Source organism: Salmo salar, chromosome ssa05 (assembly GCF_905237065.1).
Source record: "Salmo salar chromosome ssa05, Ssal_v3.1, whole genome shotgun sequence".
In the NCBI taxonomy this organism is placed as follows: domain Eukaryota; kingdom Metazoa; phylum Chordata; class Actinopteri; order Salmoniformes; family Salmonidae; genus Salmo; species Salmo salar.
Genome location: NC_059446.1, coordinates 76,794,019 through 76,814,267, shown reverse-complemented (window position 1 = coordinate 76,814,267; position 20,249 = coordinate 76,794,019). Strand labels below are relative to the sequence as shown.

Genomic DNA, 20,249 nt, shown 5'->3' with positions numbered 1-20,249 from the left:
CATGTAGCTTAAACATATGGTAAAAAAAATAGATAATATATCATCTCATGTCACATATCTCTATCTATGAATGCGAGTAATGTATCCAGTCCTCACCATTCACAGCGAAGATTGACACCATCTCACCAGAATTCCTGTTTGTTGTGTAAAATTGATGTAAGACAGATCTGTTCAGCGTTCCGCTGCGAATGAACCCTTTCAAACTTCAACCAGCCTTTTGGGTCTTTCTGCTGCGTTAACCGCGCCCCCGGCCAATCGGATAACCATAAACTACGCTACTGTACACGTGCCTCTAGCTCAGCCAATTATGTAGCTATCAGGCCACATCTTGATTTTTTTATGGTGACGGAAATGATACGATATTATCTCATCACAAAGATGACAAGTCACCTTCATCAGGGTGAGTAAAACCGGCAGTTCTACTCTGTCTTTCTTCCACTTCGCCTACTCAGTCCTCTCTTCCAGCCCGTGGGCACTAATAATGGAACGATTGCACAATTTTGGCATGCACACATGACATAACCTACAAACACCCCTACTAGACACCAGCCAACATTTGACAATCAGGAAGTGTAGAGATGAAGGGTGAAGACTATACAGTGCCTACATGCTACATGCTTCCCTACACACCTGATACCTGTGACTCCTGTGTAGTTATTCATTCCCCGAGCTCTACTACTAGGAGTGGGGGATGGTTTGACCACCAACCTCAGAGGACCTGGTCTCTCAGCTCTGAGATGGAATTTCCCTTCACATTCACACACAGGATGCTTCTATAAACTGTGTGTGTGTGGGGGGGGGCAATAGGTACATTCTTCTGGAACATGGTGCCACCGTTCCTTCATATGTCCATAATTTGACCTAGTTTGGACTACTTATAAATCATTTTTTAAATGAAAGGTGGTGCCACTTCAGCCCTGTGTCCAACCTGAGGTTCATTAACAGTTTATTCAACAATAACCCAAGGCACACTGAATTGCTTTGTTTAAAATGCTACTTTGAATTTGAGTCAGTTTTATTAATCTTTTGCTTGTAGAACATGTCTATTTCGTTTAGAGTACCTTATTTTAGTCCGTGTGCTACATTGCATCAGCACCATAAACCAGCTCGTGGAGAAAATAAACTGGGCTGAGTGAGAAAATGATGGCATGGCATGAGGAACTTGTCTTGTTGGCATTCCATTACACATGGAAATGAGGGTTGAAAAGAAGAGATGACCTATGTGAAATGTTTCACTGAAAATGATATACTGGTGTTGTTACAGTGAGAACAGCACAGCTAATCTCAGATAACTATTTGTAGATACCAGGAGCAGATATACATGTAGACAATAGTTATACATCAGGAGTTAGGAAGTCAAGTCAAATGCAGACGATAAGCATCTGGATGGCAGGGCTAAAATAAACAAGAGTAGCTTGTAGTCAGTGTTTCAGGATGAACATTATTCAGCTGTGATACATGAGCCAGAAGAAGTGATGAAATCCCCATCACAGGAAGTAGTATGTCTTTGTGCTGACTGGATGTTTATTTTCCAGTATTCCCCTAACACAGATACAGGGACAGTGCTCATTACTCAACATTATGCCAAGATGCCCCCCTCTTGGCCTGACAAACCAGCTTTGTCTTTTAATAACTGTTAAACAATGGAAAGAGTGGGAAATTAGGCACTACTGAGGGAAGAACAAAGGCCAAGAAACAAAACACAAAAACATGAGTTAATGGTTTAATGTTTCAATACAAGCTATTGAACCGGGTTACGAAGCAAATAAATCTGGATATATCACACATGATTATTAATGAAACACATTTAACAGTAAGGAAGAAAACTAAAATATGTAATTTAAAAATGTTGATCTAGACATATTGTAATAATGGATATACACTATCTCAGAGTAACAATGTTATATAGCCTGCCTGTCAGTTCAACCACAGTACATTTTTAGCAGACACTCGTATCCAGAGTGACTTACAGGAGCAATTAGGGTTAAGTGCCTTGCTCAAAGGCACATGAACCGATTTTTCACCTAGTCAGCTCAGGGATTCAAACCAGCAACCTTTCAGTTAATGGCGCAACGCTCTTTAGCGCTAGGCTACATGCCACAGTATTCAGAACAGATTAAATAATAATAATGAAATAATATAGTATGGAATCATGTAGTAACCAAAAAAGTGTTAAACAAATGTGGTGGGTGAATCAGAATTAGTTGGGTAACATAGATAATTAAGATGTTTTATTTGCATAATATGCTTATGTGAGATACTTGTCATATGTGAATGTATTGTTAAACCATGTGAAGGGATGGCGTGATTAATGGGGAACCAATTATTTGTCTCAACAATGTCTGTGCGCAAGTCACTCCCCTCAGTGAGCTTGTCCAGGAGTGGAGTCAAGAGGGGTTTACTTGAGATGGGACTATCTAGAGTTGTCAATTGATTTATGCCATTGGATGAGCTAATGGTTCAGTTCTATACCGTACCAGGGAGAGACGGTTCCAGTTTGGGGTGGGAGGACAAGATACTGGTCTATACAATGAACACTGTTGATACAGCAGTTGCTGTCTGCTATGTTTTATAGATATCTTTCATACAGAACTTAACCTTTGTGAACTGTTCCTAAGATCTGTTGTTCGTCATGTACGTTGAGAGGGGTGGGTCTTGGGTATAAAAGATCTTTGTACTTTTGTGTAATCACTTTTCAATGGTTCATTGAAGGTCAAGTGCTTTTGCAAAAGCATCTTAATTATTAAAGATGTAGTTTTAAGTATAACTGACTTGTGTGTGAAGTTTGTAACTCCTCATGCAGAAATTAGCCACCACACAAATCAAAAGTAGCCACCCTTTGCCTTGATGACAGCTTTGCACACTCTTGACATTCTCTCAACCAGCTTTACCTGGAATGCTTTTCCAACAGTCTTGAAGGAGTTCCCACATATGCTGAGCACTTGTTGGCTGCTTTTTCTTCACTCTACGGTCCAACTCATCCCAAACCATCTCAATTGGGTTGAGGTCGGGTGATTGTGGAGGCCAGGTCATCTGATGCAGCACTCCATCACTCTCATTGGTCAAATAGCCCTTACCACCACCTGGAGGTGTGTTTTAGGTCATTGTCCTGTTGAAAAACAAATGATAGTCCCACTAAGTGCAAACCAGATGGGGTGGTGTATCGCTGCAGAATGCTGTGGTAGCAATGCTGGTTAAGTGTGCCTTGAATTCTAAATAAATCACGAACAGTGTCACCAGCAGAGCACCTCCACACCATCACACCTCCACCGCCATGCTTCATGGTGGGAACCACACATGCAGAGATCATCCATTCACCTACTCTGCGTCTCACAAAGACCGGGTGGTTGGAACAAGGAATCTCAAATTTGGACTCCAGACCAAAGGACAGATTTCTACCAGTCTAATGGCCATTGCTTGTGTTTCTTGGCCTAAGCAAGTTTCTTATTCTTATTGGTTTCCTTTAGTAGTGGTTTCTTTGCAGCAATTTGACCATGAATGCCTCACAGAGTCTCCTCTGAACAGTTGATGTTGAGATGTGTCTGTTACTTGAACTCTGTGAAGCATTTATTTGGCCTGCAATTTCTGAGACTGGTAACTCTAATGAACGTATCCTCTGCAGCAGACGTAACTCTGGGTCTTCCTTTCCTGTGGTGGTCCTCATGAGAGCCAGTTTCATCATAGGGCTTGATGGTTTTTGCGACTGCACTTGAAGAAACTTTCAAAGTTCTTGACATTTTCCAGAATGACTGACCTGCATTTCAGTTAACAAGGCACACCTGTTAATTGAAATGCATTCCAGGTGACTACCTCATGAAGCTGGTTGAGAGAATGCCAAGAGTGTGCAAAGCTGTCATCAAGGCAAAGGGTGGCTACTTTGAAGAATCTCAAGTATAAAATATAATTTGATTTGGTTAACACTTTTTTGGTTTCTACATGATTCCATTTCTGTTATTTCCTGGTTTTGATGCCTTCACTATTATTCTATGATGTAGAAAAGAGTAAAAATTACTGGAGCCATAGCAACAATACCAAGATCTCTCTGCATGTCTCAAGCTACTGTGAGTCATAATCATCTAGTTCAATGGGTTCCTGGTCAAATGGCTTCACAATACAGTTACCTAGAGAAGTTCAAAAGACACACTGTTCAAGTTGATGAAAAACCCAGCAAGCCTTGAGACTAGCGCACGCACACACACACTGTTGTACATATGTCATGTAATTACATGGGGTTTCAGGTTATTGGTGTAATTACAATACATTACGAACATTAGTAACTAACTTGAAAGAATATTAGTCTACTTACATTCAAATGTACATTCACTTTATTTACAGTTGAGTAACTAATAGATTCTACTACTATTACTACCACTACCACCACCACCACTACTACTGCCACTACTACTACTGTAAACAGATACACAGAGGAAATCTGCCTAACTGTTCTGAAAGAGCTAGACATTTAATCTAATGAAGTCTCATAAGATAGCTCACTAAACGGGCCATTCAAGGTTGTAGACTGGCTCATTGTGTCTCTGAGCATTGTGTGTGTGGGATGAGTGTTTAGGTACTTCCACAACTACAGAGCAGTGTGAATATGAAGGGGGTGAGATAATGTAGGTGTCTGATGTGGATTCTCATTACTGGTGAGAACATCTCAGCATAGTTTCACTGCATTGTTCTTAGAAAGACTAAGTCTCTACTTTGCTACTGGTGATTTGACAATAACACTGTAATATGGACTCGCACTCTGCTTTACGAAATGACAGCTATAAGAGATGGAGAAAAAAACAGGTTAACAGAAGGCAGAGAGAGGAAATAGTCACTAGACGTCCTGAACATGCCCAGGCATGTCTGCACTCTCTGGTCTAAAATGGTCATGAATCCAGCTGCTACTGTATTTTCTATGTGCTCATGACATTGATAGCCCGTGTTAATATGTGGTGATTATTGGCACAAAATGGCTACTGTGCATATCCCAAATAGTGAGTGCTACACACAAGTGTTGCATGATGTGAGCTTGCCTTTATAAAGCACTTTAAGACCCAGTGACAGCTACATCATGTGTATGCAAATGAAATCCATAATCATGATCTTTATTTTCATGTTGTCCCAACACAAACAGTAACCATACAGTAACTGCAGGGTTGTAGTGGAGGGTAAATATATTCTACGCACCATTTTATTATGTGTACATTCCTCTAAGTACTTCAGTCTGTCCATGCAGCCTATGGTGGTAATAGATTGACTGGTCTGAACCACAACATGATCTTTGTCAATCTCTTTGTTGTTAGTGAGAACAGTCCCCTAAATAAAATACAAATCACAAAATGGTGTTCCTCTGTGTTGACACAGCTTGAGACAGCTTGACACAGCTAACTCACTGGTCACAGACCCTGGTCCAGGATAGCTACAGAAATGTACCTGATCCAACTACTCAACTGATCATCAAGACCTCGATTAGTTGAATCAGGGCTGGTGACCACTGTTGTGAAAGAATACAGTGACACATCTACCAGTTGCCTCATCACCAGGTCCAACATGAAAGTAGAACTGCACAGCATGTACTGGAGTGTCATTCAGACAATGTTGATCCCAGCTATACAGATGTAGCTTCCAAATAAGCAATCATATGGTCACTCACATTTACATCCAACCACTGTGTTACACAGGTTGAGGGTGATCCTGGCAGGGGCTCTGAGAGTTGATAGGTCGTTGTACCGTTGGCATGTACAGTGTTACAGCCAACGGTCTGGGCGCTGACACAGCTACCCAGCTGAGACACCACTGTGAAAGCAAGGGAACTCTGTTTTAACTTTGGACACATAGCATGGATTGTAGAATCAGAGAGATAGAGAGACATAGACCTTTAAAGCAGATATCTGTCCACAAACATCCCAGATACTGATACATCAAGCTAATAATACTGATAAGAAACACTGCCCACATGTGTATACACCTGCTGCATAAACCCTCACACACTCACACACACCTCTCTCTCTAAAACTCATAAAAACATTAAACTAGGCATAAAACGTGACCGCAAAACATGATAAAACATGATGACATTACAAGATAAAACATGATTGCATGATGGATTAAGGCGACTCTGCTATTCCATAATTCTCCCAAACCTCAACATTGCAAGACGGTGGAACATGAGTAAAAAAGGCTACATAGGATGATTGGGGCAAAAAACTTTTATAACAGCACACTTACTGTTGGCCTATATAGCTATTCTGTACTTTAGCCTACTTGATATACTGTAAGTAAGTACTTACAGAACACACAAATCAACTTAATTGACACCATCTGCATGACAGAGCTGATCCAACAACCAGAGTGCTTGGTCAACATTGGATTGGTCCATTATGTCTGACCGTCTTAATCGTACAATCTTGAGTAAATGAATTTGCCCACTTCCCTGTTTCCTCGTCACTAACATGATAGTTCATATCAGAGCCATATAAGGCTGACTTTGTGGGCAATTGTCTACAGACACAGTGGTATAGTCAACGGGTGTTGATAAAACACAACAGCAACCAGGCCACAGTAACAGCACTGCACAAAGCAGCAGCATCACCCATGCTAATGTAGCAATACTCAACTCTCAACACAGAGAGGGCAACCACAGCAGCTCAACATAACACAATACAATACAACATCACAGCTCTTGGGAGAACAAATGCTGTGTGTCAACACTACATGGCTGTATGTTCCAGCTGTTCTTACACTGGATGATGTAAGGTCCATTCCTTGACAGGTGTCTGGTCTTATCTTTCTGACCCAGAAAGGTACATATTTCCCACACCCTCCCAATAACCTTCGATATAGGTGTCACGAGAACTTTCAATCCCAATGATGATAACTAACAATTATTTAAGCTTTGACCAATCCCTGAGGTTTGTAAGACCCTGGGTTTAATAATAATTAGGCAAAGACTCAGCTTATGCAAAAGGTCCGTACAGTTTATTCAGAGAAAGTTCTAAAGTAAAAAAATGCAAAGACATGACATTTTATAACTCTTATTGCCCCCACCTCCTCACACACATATACAGACACACAAACAGTAGGTGGAATGTATCTTTCCCCACAGTCCGCATTCCTCCTCTATCACTACCAAGCTGGCAGTTCTATCCTCCCGAGATTAGAGGGACCTTGACAGGACTCCCTTTCCTGTCGTAAGTTTCTCAGAGTTCTAACCAGGTTAGGTCATGAATAGTTTAATTGTCCTCTGTATTTTCTTAGTCACACACACATTTCTCTCCCTTACTAGTTTCGGCCAAACCTTATTGGACTTAAGTTTATCACTCTAATTATTCATTATACATGTTACATAATCTAATAATTTTCTAATAGTTACGTTTGTCTAATTATTCATAATACATGTTACATAATCTAATAATTACGTTTCAGGGTGAAATTCTTCAGTCATTACCTTAAACATATAAATTCCCTTATCAATAGGCCGAAATGTCCTTCCTATTTCCAGACTCCAGCAGATAAACCGAAAACAGAACACACTATCCAAACCACAGTATTGCACTCCCACAATGATAGTAGTACACAAACACCACAAAGCAAAACAACCTTCCTAATACATTTTGCTCTGAGACCAGGCTGCAACAACACAACCCTGCACAGTATCAGTGGTAGCTAACAAACACTGCTCAGTGGCTTTATGGTTAGTGTCTGCCTTGAGATTGGAAGGTTGTGAGTTGAGTCCATGGCTGAATCATACCAAAGACTGTAAAAATGGGCCTTGATGCATCTCTGATTAAAACTCAGCATTAAGGAGATAGAGTGTGGGTAAGGCACTGTGATTAAATCTTATACCCCATAAAAAATAAAAAATAAATAAAAAATGTTGTGTATGAAATGTATGCATTCACTACTGTAATTCGCTCTGGATAAGAGCGTCTGCTAAATGACTAAAATGTCAAATGTAAATGCAACTTCAAAAGTCTCCTGTAGTCATGCGCACATTCATCCAAAATAAAATTCCACCATCCTCAGAATGGCTTGACATTAACCAGGTTTCCATCCAACCTTCTTATGCGAGTGAAGTAGCCTACATGTCAGATAAAAAATGTCACAGCAACATGGGAAAGCATGCAGTTTATTAGGCTACAGGTGAAATAAATGATGATGAACTTCACAGGGTGGTGAAAGTGCACAGCTATGAGGTTGATGGAGGGTCTTATTCTGGTGACATAATGATCGATGCTTGACATTTGACAAATACAAATAATCTTTCACTTTTGTCCCTAATAATCTCATCATGTAGTAGGCAATAGCTGCACTGTATCAGCAAGCTGTTGGATAGTGCGCACCTGCCAATACCAGAGCGGGCACATTCGCTACATTATTATGTGACAAACCCATCAGTAGGCCTAGAGTTGAAAACGCATGGAAACTCATTTAACTTGTATTTTTCATTCAGTAAATGGGAATTTAACCTCAAATAAAAAATGTATGTGCACTACGTATTTACACACAGACTTTTATCTGCAACAAGTCAATTTGATGGAAACAACTTTGATGGGAAAATGCGACAGGGTTTCCCTTAGCCGGTAACTGCGGCTTTTGTCTGAAAAAACAATTAAAAGCCAATACATCAAATTGTAGCCGGCCAAATTGTCAAGGAAAGGCTGTGCATTATGTGCATATATGCACGAAGTGAATGTGAGATTGTGTTGCTCCACAACAAGTGATTTAAACTGCTTGTGTCACATGCAGAGTGCAGTGCACACTGCGACCGTTAGTTTTCATAAAGCGGATATGGTGTTTTGTCATAAAGTAATATTTGGATTTGAATGAATGAAAGTAACATGTGCCTTTATGCTGAGGGCGGAGTCATAGCGTATCAAGATACACTCTTCCGCACGTTCATTCATGTATGAACTTCTCTGACCTTGGAAGACAGGATACGCATAGAGCAAACAAGTTGAATACAAGTTGGCGTACGCTTCATTTCAGAGACCCAAAGGCGTTCCAGACAAATTAAAGCTGCTGTTTTATTCAGTTTAATAAAGGACTCTTCAGCCTAGCACACATTCAAGGACGTGAGTTTACTATTTAATTTGATCAATTTAATCGATCGTTCGATCATACGCTTATAGAATGCCAATGTCCTTCATTCTCATAGAAATGTATCTAGTTATTATGTTAATTGTGTCCCTTCAACGTAGAAAAGTATTTTGCCTTTCTCATGTTAAATTGTCATGTTGAATTCATTATCCGGCAGACCGGGGCCGTCTCCAGAGTTCCATAGCATTCGGGGCTCAGTCCCGAAGACTAAGGGCTAATGGGTTTGTGATTCCGATAAAAAAAAGGGCCTTTCCTGCAATTCTACATCATTTTACATGACTGGAGACGTTACAATACTATTTTTTTATACCACAAAAATGATCAAAATGACAAGCTACTCAGACATTTACATACTGAGATTAATACAACGAACGACCAATGTCTTAAATGCTACCAATAGCGTAGGCCAGCCTTTATTGGACCTAATGGTGGGTCGCGACGTGTCAGAGTAAATGTATAATTATTTAATTCATTAGAATTGATGTGGCCAAGTGCAACTGCGCTCTCTGTTCAGTGCGCTACCTGCTCAGCAGCGGTGTCTCTGCTCAGTTTGGCAGCTGCGCGAGTGGGGGGAGATGTCCGTGTGCTTCGCGGTATAATTATTAATTAAGTTACCATATATTTTTTTCTGCAGATTTTTGGAAGATCACTCCACGACTTACAAACTGCACCGCTATCATGAAATGGACTCAAGCTAGCCAGAAGTTCTGACCGAGGTCATACAGCGATAGATAGTTTCGCTCTCTTGGTTTCCTACAAACTTTGAGAAATAACGAGGAGCGCCCGCAATGTGTTTAGTGCGGGAAGTGCTTACTAATGTCTCACAAAACAAACAAATTGAAACGACACGGCCTGACCAAACATCCACAGCATAACGGTATACCCAGGGAGTTCTTTCAGAACAGGGGACAATGCTTCAGGAAACAGTGCTTCGACAGTGGAAAAGTAAGCAATCTAGCAAGGCATTGTTGTAATTTTCTAACAGGTACAACAACAACATTTTCTAACATAAACAAATAAGGGAGTACTATCGCTCATAATAGTAGATGTGAGTTTCTCTTTCAAACAATCGCCTTGTACACAGCTAATAGCTATCTAACGTTAGCCTAAGTAACAGTACAGATGAAGATGAAACATGATCAAGCCTACTGTACATCTTACTGTAGAAAGTATTGTTACAAACAAGTATAGGCTGGCACTGTTGCTGTTAAAATACAATAAATAATTTTCATTCAGGATAAACTGGTTGAAGCAAGATGCTTTTTGAGGCAAACACCCACACAGTACTGGGTCGCTTATCTACAGCAGGAAGCGGTCTCCTGCCTGACTGAGAAAGCAGTAGATGTTCAGATCCAGTTTGGCACCACATACTACAGTATGTGAGTCAGGGTTCTCAAATCTGGCGTACTTAAAAAACAAGTACAGACACAGACTCAATGCTGACCTCAGGGTTGCACTGTCAAAAACTGAGCCCAGAATATACATATTTGTTTAAAACTTAAACCAGCTACACACCTCTCATTAGGACTGTGTGTGTTTGTTTTCTGGTCTACATCTGTGTGATATGATCGATCAGTTTCTTCCAGTTCAAAATACTAAAATATTTATTGTATTTTAACAGCAACAGTTACACCCTAGACCTTTTTTTCAACAATACTTTCTACAGTCATTTTACATCTGTACTGTTACTTGGGGTTGCACAATCAAAAGCTGAGCCTGTGTGTTCTGTTATACATCTGTGTGATGTGATCAATCAGTTTATTCCAGTTCAGAATTAAAATGATTTATTGTATTTTAACAGCAACAGTTCTAACCTAGACAGATATGAAAGAGTGTTTTTAATGGGGGTAAATAAACATGAATTGCTATTTATGTGGGTATTTCATTTCATTGTTATTTGTTTTTAGGTATAAGGGAAATTAAATGTACAGATATTTACGTACAGTTGCGTGTTTTCATAAGCTTGGGTCCCAGGAAAACAGAATTTCTCATTTCTCATCATCCCAGGCTGAAAAAAATGTAAGAACCCCTGGCATAGGCCAATGAAAAGAGTGGATACACAGATTTTAGGCCTACAATATGAGGAGGAAATGATGATCAACTTTTCAGTTGCACTTACCTATTCAAACAGATTTTTCTGCAATTGTATTTTGAAATATTGCTAAATATCTTCTAGCTGCTGCCTGCTGTTCATTGACAGCCACAAGTCAACAATCAGCTGTTTTATATTTGCTGCGCTGACTGCCCATTTGCTGGATTTCCGACAGTAGACTAGGCCTATGAGCTCATAATGTGACAAAACACAATCTACAGCAATATTTTAAATTAGGCTATTGATCCTCTGTGGCTAAATTATGCTCGTGTAGTATTTTCATTCATTTATTTATAGATACATGACTAATTATATAATTTGGCAAATTTATTTCAATTTATCTGCAGCACTTCCAGCACTCCATCCTGCAGCACTGTTTTCATTCAATGCACTGACTAGCCTACAATTACGAGAATAAATTCAGTAATAGTGTTTCCAATAGTGGTTTCAGCTATATTGCTATTGAAACAATGTAGACCTTATGACCTTTTTAAACAATACTAAAATATGTCAAATTACTTGAGTAGCCTATGGAAAAAGTGTACAAATGTGTATTCGCATCAGTAGGCAAAGTGACCGAAATGCATCAGAGAAGTATTGGAAAGTTCAGGAAAACATCAGGGAAGCTCATCAGGTAGGCTATTGGCCTAATGCGCGTGTGTAGAGAGGATCTGCATTGTTTTCAATCGCTAGACTAATGATCATGAGCACTCACCTCAATTTAGCTAACATTTCCCAGCCTAATTGTAACCAAATATCCAAACGGAGATTCAGTGAAAACAAAAATCTGACAGATTGATTTATCAAGATGAATTCCCATGCTTGTCTCAAAGCAGCGCAATGATACTGTCCCAATCAAAATGGTGCTGGATTTATCAGTTCACCACACATGGCAATTGCTTTATATGTATTATAACCAGTGGTATAGTGCAATTTCTTTGTAGGTAGCCTACCGGAGCACCATCTTTTAATTATTATTAAGCCATTATTTCTGAATTAAAGTTGGTACCGACATGAAACCTATTGTATAAAATAATTGTAGAATATACAGGCAATGCATCATCCAAATTGCATGATTGCCTATGCCTACACATACTGTAAGTGGCTAAAGGAAAATATAATATTTTTTAATTCGTAAAACACCAAATTAGGTCTACCTTATTATACATTAGGCCATCATCATATATTGCACACTTTTCTTCATAATGCATTTATTACAAGGCTCCACTTTTTCGTTTATTTTACACCATTTATTTCATAATGCATTTTATAGAAGGCTATGTCGAATTTTGAGGGTTGCCAGATTGGACCATTTTTTTTTTGTGGTATCGATGAAGGTATTCAATTGGAGAATGGAGATACAGTTTTATGATGGGAAATTATAATACACACCATAATACACACACGCACACAAATACTTTGTTTGTACTCATATTATAGCCATTTCTTGAATTTTGTATGAGTTATATTTCATAAAATATTTGTATCTAGTTGTCATGTATTCTTTAACTGTTTAAATGTTTGTAGTTCTCTGCTTGATTTAGCTTTTGGTATATTTGGCATTTTTATACATATTCTGTATTTCTACTGAAGAAAGCAATAATTAATTAACACACTACTGTAAATAAATGGACACTACATGTTATAAAATGGAAATTGCTCTCTGTAAATAAATGGTGAGAAATGCTGAGTCTGAAGCCATTCAGCTATGGATTTCACAGCCCTATAATAATGATACAAGATGCATCACCTTAAAAAGGGTTTATTTACAACCTATGGGGTATAAGATTTTAGAAAAAGTGGCATAGGAGAGTCTGAAATTAATTAAATACCCTAACTCTAAGCTATGTTCAATGTCAGCAGCAATTTCTAGTGAGAAATGCTCAGTCTAAAGCCATTTAGCTATGGGTTTCACAGCCCTATAATAATGATACATGTTATATGACCTTAAAAAGTGTTTATTTACAATCTCTGGGGTATAACATGTTGGGCAAAGTGGTATAGGAGAGTCTGACATATAACCTCTAACTTGAGTTCAGTCTTCGCCAATGAGAACCAAGAGGAGCTTCGTCCTTCATGATTGGGAAAGGCCTCGATTCTAGGCCGTAGAAAATCCTACAGTCATCTCATTAGATCAGAACAGGATGGATCAACAGTGATTCATATTACTAATTTGCATCCTAAAAAAAGAATAGTTATGTTTTTCTGCATAACACAATTACATTATTTGTCTACCCATATGATGTGGATCATTGGCAGGTTATTAGATGTATACGCTTCAGTAACAACAGAACACCATGGTTGTAATAACACTTTAAACAGGTCGTTTGTGAATGTGCTTGTTTTGGGTCCACACTGGTAAGTTAACATATGTAAATTAGACAGTCACAGAGGATTTCCTTCTGAATAACTGGTCAGGGCATAGCACTTTCCTTTCAGCTTCAGGCAACTTTGATGTAAGGCTTGATCACACATGTATTGACTACTTCTATACATCACGCCCATTGTTGCTAATACATTGTTCACTAGATATAATGTAATTACACCCAACACAATGTTGAATACAGAATGCTTCCTACCACTAGATCACATAACTAGATGTGAGCTGGACGTGATCCTAACGCTGCCACCAATGTAGCAGAAGAAAGTGAAAGCTGCAACAGGGACTCTAACCAGGGCTCATGCGTGGCAAAGTGAGCTCTAACGGGCGTTGCCATGAAAGCCTAGTATTCCTCTGGGCAGAGACAGTAGGTCTACAATGCTGGCATATGCCTTGTTACAATAGCCTAAATATATAACATGATTGACACGTCTGTAATAATCATCATGAAACAGCCTTGGAAGTGCCATAAGTGTAAGCCAATATACAGTAGTTGATTATTTTACATGAACCTGCTTAACTGCATTGATAAGGCTTACTTCATTGTAGTCCAGACTCGTTATAGTTGAAAATACCAGGCAGTTTTACCAGGGGAATTTAAACCAAACAGATTGTTTTTGCAGGTCTTCTTTTTCCCCACATTTATTGATTAATTAATAACAGACAAATACAGGTTTTTATTCCAGTCTGGCAACCCTCATAAAATCCGACATAGCACCAGTATCCCAGAGTATTAAGCGAAAACAAGCACGTGGTACTTATTAATGCATTGGCATTAATAAAAATTAAACCTGTAAGGCTACTATTATATTATAAGTATTTCAGTGACAACCTGGTTGATTAACAATATTGGGTTGTTAACATGTTTTTTAAAATATTTTTTATAGAAAATAAATGTGGAACACAAAAAAAGGCAGTGTACAACACCATTTTCCCACAATGCCTTGCTCCAATAACATTCAAAAGTTTGCCCCCGAAAACTTTCACACAAATTAAGCCACACAACAAAAACGCATAAAATATGCTGAAAGACTTTTGAGGCATATTTGCACAAATTGGGTGTGAGATTGTGTTGTACCAGAGCATAGACTATAGGTCAGGAATGCCATGCATGCTTGTCTAAAGGTTCAAATTACAATATGGAAGAGAAGAATAGATGAGGTTGTCATGTTTGTTTGTAGAGAAGGACCAAGGCGCATCGTGAGTATCGTTCCACATCTTTATTAATATGTGAAACTATGCAAGACATACAATAAACTATAAACCAAAACAACAAACCGTGACGACAGAGGTGCAACATGCACTAACTCAAAATAAGATCACACAAACACAGGTGTGAAAAACAACTACTTAAATATGATCCCCAATTAGAGACAACGATGACCAGCTGCCTCTAATTGGGAATCATAAAAAAAACCCAACATAAAAAAGAAACTAGAACACAACATAGAAATAAATTAACTAGATAAACCCCCCAGTCACGCCCTGACCTACTCTACCATAGAAAATAAGAGCTCTCTATGGTCAGGACGTGACAGAGGTGGAATATAGCATTTTTTTTTATTGCCTCAGACTAACCAGAATGAATGAAGGTAGAAATAAGCCTATTAACATTTTATAAAACTGATAGCTTTAGGGTAGTTGAGGTACAGCCGAGGGGTTGTGATACCATGGGGCTAACATGTATATCCCTGAGATTGGTTGATATCCCACACACAGACTCAGAACCCTTTTAAAACAGACCCCTGGGGATCATCAGTCCAGTGGGGACTAGACTTTAGCCTACTAGAATATAATATTGCTAATATAACCCCACACCCCTAGATCCACCTGCTCAGTACTCATAAGGAAATTAGATTGATGAATGGCAGCAAAGGTTTACATAATGTTTAGACTAAGTGTTTTTTATTTGCTTGACTCCACAGCAACATCCAAACATGAGTGGGGCGATACATCTAAGTAAGTCAACAATGTATTTTGAGTTTTAGTCATATATGGATTACTGAAAGTGAGAAACCATTATCAAGACAATATGAGTGGGTGTTTGTAGTGACATCCACATGCATGAGCCCTTGATTGTTTTGTTTTCGTTTCTTACAGTCTGCCTGGCTCTGTTTGGCTGGCCTGTATCTGGTGCTTCTGTTGAAGGTGAGCTGTTCTCATGCCTGCAATGCATGTGTTCATTATGACGTCAAAATGAATCCATACTGTACTTTGTTTTATACACTCCAAATAAGTCACGTCCCCTGACTTTTTGGTTTTTCAAACCATGTCAGAGATTCAGAGATTTACACATAGCATTGGAATCTTAGTGGCCTGGAACAAGAAAAGCCTGAGTATTGAAACAGGGATCAGTCAGTGAACGTTTCAAAGTAAAATATGGAAGTGGTGACAACTTGATCTCACCATATTAATTTGTGCATTTTATTTCCCTACAAATAATTTCTATATTAAAGCGCAGTGAGGATGTAGAGTGTTGTTTTGATCCAGACTGATCTAAAACTAAGTGTAGTAACTTTGATATTTGATGTTGTGCTCTGTTTAACTAGCCTGTTGTATTCATCTCTCTGTCTTGCAGCTCAGAAGACCTCCCAGGTCTGTTACCTCTGTAACCATGATAACTGCCCAGCCGTTGAGTATGTTTATGACCATTTGACGGATTTGACTTTGTGGTCGCGAGGTAAAATGGCTGACCTCCCTCCCTGCCCCACCACCTCCCCCGCGCAATCTGGAAAATGCTTGTTGTGTGTTGAGAACCAGAAGGTCTACGCTGTGTGTGAATCAGAGATCATCAAGCCAGTCTTTGAGGGCCAAGGCAACTCCATGCCTATTATCAAAGCCAGTGAGTTTCTGTGAGGGCCCATGACAGTACAACCTGGGAGAGGATAGTCAATAGAGGGAACAAACAAAGCAGATTTCAGGAAATGGTCATAGGTGTCAATTATTAATGTTAAGGGGCTATTGGAAGTTGTAGTTTATTATACAGTATGGTGTAACCCTCTATAGCAGTGTCATAAACCAGCCACTGCTATGAGCATTTCCCAGCTGATCCAGCCCTCTGTTGTTGTATGGAATCATACCTGTACTGTCATTACAGATTGTCCCAGCATTGTTTCAACTGATCAGACGGGTGAGTTCCATTCAATATTCAAACTGTATTTCAAACAAAACATATCTTATGGTTATTTTACATTACAAGAGTAAATTCCATAACAGAGAAAAATAACATAACAGCAGTCTGGGTATTCTACAGTGTGTTTGTCTTCACCAGGTGGAGCTGGAGGTTTAGCCAGGCATCCTGGTGAGTGCAGAAAACCACAGAACAGCAATGCTCAACTCAGGATTGTGTGAACCAAGCATAAAGATACAAACTCTGAGTTCTTGCTGGTGTGTGAGAGAGACTTCATTGTTGTTCATCGAGGAAATACTACAAATCAAATCTGAAGATCAGCGATGTGTGGTAGTGTTTAAGTGTTAGATGGTGATGATTAGTGTTCTTTGTGCTTAACTGCTCTTCCTGTCCTCCTCTCCCACAAACAGATCCAAATGTCCCCACTTTGACCCCCGATGGCACTGGCGAGTTATCCAAGGAAGCAAAGATCGCTATTGGTGTGCCAGCCACAATCGCCTTGCTCGTCATCCTCGTCATCATCATCATTGTTGCTTTGCGCAGAAGGACCAGATCAAGTAAGCAGGTGGGGGCGGGGCACAGGGTTTACTGGCTAAACATGTCCCTCTCTATAGGAGATTACAGGTTTTCTGGCTTTTATATAGTCACTTAGCTGGCTTTTATATAGTCACTTAGCTGGCTTTTATATAGTCACTTAGCTGGCTTTTATATAGTCACTTAGCTGGCTTTTATATAGTCACTTAGCTAAGTCACTTAGCTGGCTTTTATATAGTCACTTAGCTGGCTTTTATACAGTCACGTAGCTGGCTTTGAGTGTATTTGAGTGGTCTTTTTTCTTGTGGTTGTCTTCACAGGGTTTTGTCTAGTGTCCACTTCAGAAGTCCAGTCAGGAACACCAGACCCAGTTAAAGTTATTAAAGACCAATGTTCATATTGTGTGAGCCTAGGAAAAGAGGAAGAGATGGACCTGCAAGGAGGGTGTTAAGATATGAATATCTCATCATATATTTTCAGGGTGAATGTTGTCTACTTCCTGTCTAGTTTTATTCAAACCTATGGTTTAACTTGAGGAAACAGTACGGTCTATTAGAAAACCAGGTGTTACGAACCCCTTTTGCCCTGCAGTCTAGGGGGGATGGAAACGAGACCCGTAACATATCTCATGCAAATTATAACAATGAAAAGGAACAGTGAGAACTAAAAGAAATCCACAGACAACCTAAACCTACCGTCAAACACTTTAGGTTTATTTCAAACACACGGTAATGGGGTGTGGGAAAAAGGGCTGAACTGGACCCAAGGAAAGAAATATCCAAAAACCCCTAAGCTAGTCTTACCTGCTTCACGAACAGCTAGCTAACTAACCAATAAAATACAGTGGGTGCTCCGCCCAGTTCTAACTAGGGTATTTAGACAAAGGTTTTTCTACGGGTAATGTATGCCCAAGGGCGACTTGGCTTGGTATCCCCTTTTCCCACCAACAAACAAACAGCCATTCAGCACAGCAATACATACTCACATGCTAATGGCCAATGTGAGATGTAGGCTCAAAAACAAAAGAGAGATAGCTCTAGAGACAACTGATTGGGATTATTTTAAACCAAGGGAAAGGGGATGTGATTGGGTAAGGGAAAAGGAGCAGGTGTGTCTTCAGATTGGCGACTGATGACTGCCACCTGTGACTAGGGCAGAAGGAGAGAAACTATTCGGACACTACAGACGTTTACGTGAGAAGACACATTTTTGGGATGTCTCATGGTCTGATAAACACCCTCTAGCTCTGCCACCTTTCACCGCAGATGCAGAAGTACGACACTGGCGGATGCGGTGGATTGAAACGCATCCAATGCAAAAAAACATACAGGATCTCAATCTTAAACTGAGGGATTTTGATAGATTTTTTGGTTATGTAACTTAGATTGACACACCGGTGTGTCTCTAGGGGGTTAAACCATATACGTTTTGGTTCACCAAGTTTGTGTGTTTTGCACAGGTCCGGCCCGCTCGTTAGGCACGATTAGGTGGCCGCCGTTGGCGCCAGATTGACGAGGGCGGCATTTTCTGAGCTAAACTGGCCATTTCTGGCCATTTCAATCAACCATGGTTTTGCATGGTTGATTGAAACATGAAGTTATGTTTTTACCATTGCAAGTATTTGCATTGTACTGTAATTGCTTGTCTGGTGAGGTTAATTGGTGTTAGTGATTAGTGTTCTGCAGAGGTTGACCAGAAAGAGGCCTCCAGAATAAAATACTGTATACAAGGGCCACATGTTTGAGTTCATAAATTCTCCTCAGACATCGATCTGGACTGATCAAGAGGGTTAATTTTTCGGGTTTCTTGTAAAAATCTTGACAGTCCACTAGCCAACTATAAAAGCATGAAGGATGCAGTCATAATGTCAAAATGAATTCAAGTTCTTTCCTGTGTATTGACAGTTCATGCATAATCTATTCCGTCCTATTTTAGTCTTTGTTCTATTTGATTATACAAAGCCCTATTTACATGCAAGGGAATCTACAGCCATCAATATCCTGGTGCAAGTGATGCTCATCTTATGTGCTCGTTCCTTGTCTATTTTCAGAATAAACAACACCAGAGAACTGGGATCGCTGGCTGGGCATGTGTTTATTTACACAGCACATAAATAGCAGTACAATCACATCTGTTAACATCTGTTTATAAAACTGGTGAGAAGAAGAAGAAAGGGAGAGGAGAGGGACAGGAGAGGGAACATGTTTTAGGAATTCCATTCCTATTGACCAAAGTCCATATCTGGATACACATCACTGATTTAAAGTGTTTCAACTGATTGAGGGTTGTTCCCTCAGCTGTCTCTCAGCCAAGCACAAAGCAGCTCTACAGGGGAATTTACATTTCAGGTTAATTACACCACCATTCCTAGTTACAGAAATGTCTTTGTTTGAGTGGTCACTATGGAGATGAACAGTAAATACCAAAACAGAACAGTAGTCGTTTCCTGTTTACGTCCCTGACTCCAGTATGACATGACACCATATTGTATTCACAGTCTGGGAGACTCATAAGGGGACTCCCTTAATCAACATCCACACCCCAGGAACAGTTCTTGGTGGTGGTTAACTGCCTTGCTCAGAACGGGCAGAACGGCAGATTTTTCCACCTTGCCGGCTCGGAGATTCGAACCAGCAACCGTTCAGTTCAGGGGTGCAACTTTCACTGGGGACGGGGGACACCCCCCCATTCTGAAATTGCATTTTTGTCCCCCCCCAGTTTTATCATTGGAATGTGATACAAAAAGAGGCAACTGAGTGCTTTAGGATCATGCGGACGCCTCCGAGTGGTCGGGTAGGCTGTTTGGAGTGTTTATCCGACTGGATAAAAAAAAAAAAAAGTTATGTCCATCCCACTTCTAAACCCAAAGTTGCACCCCTGGTTCAGTTACTGGCACATTACCCTCAACACCATAAAGAATGGAACACAATGAGCAGATACATTATTAACAGCAGCTCCAGGGCCCTCACCCAAAAAGTAATCAGCTTCCCCATGATGGCCGAAGGCAGGCTCCCCTATGCATC

At 39.9% G+C, this 20,249-nt stretch overlaps 1 protein-coding gene across 3 annotated transcripts; it reads left to right on the top strand.

Annotated features, from left to right (window-relative positions):
* The first annotated feature begins 349 nt into the window (after positions 1–349).
* LOC106605928 (uncharacterized) lies at positions 350–19,301 on the top strand. Of its 3 annotated transcripts, none has more exons than XM_014201933.2 (8): positions 350–400; positions 15,488–15,521; positions 15,663–15,710; positions 16,141–16,404; positions 16,660–16,692; positions 16,816–16,863; positions 17,103–17,249; positions 17,547–19,301. In XM_014201933.2, exons 2-8 carry the CDS (start codon positions 15,500–15,502, stop codon positions 17,675–17,677), a joined length of 693 nt encoding a protein of 230 aa, XP_014057408.1. In that variant the 5' UTR covers positions 350–400; positions 15,488–15,499; the 3' UTR covers positions 17,678–19,301. The 3 variants fall into 3 exon arrangements, with proteins under 3 accessions (XP_014057408.1, XP_014057407.1, XP_014057406.2); XM_014201932.2 differs by lacking the exon at positions 350–400 and adding an exon at positions 8,893–9,065; XM_014201931.2 differs by lacking the exons at positions 350–400; positions 15,488–15,521 and having other exon boundaries at positions 15,645–15,710; positions 16,834–16,863.
* Positions 19,302–20,249: the final 948 nt, after the last annotated feature.

Bases quoted from the DNA above. Each gene is read 5' to 3' on its own strand.
- LOC106605928 (XM_014201933.2), top strand. From the start codon at position 15,500: ATGAGTGGGGCGATACATCTAA. The intron at 15,711-16,140 runs GTGAGCTGTTCT...TCTGTCTTGCAG, and splicing joins ATCTGGTGCTTCTGTTGAAG to CTCAGAAGACCTCCCAGGTC. The intron at 17,250-17,546 runs GTAAGCAGGTGG...TTGTCTTCACAG, and splicing joins GCGCAGAAGGACCAGATCAA to GGTTTTGTCTAGTGTCCACT.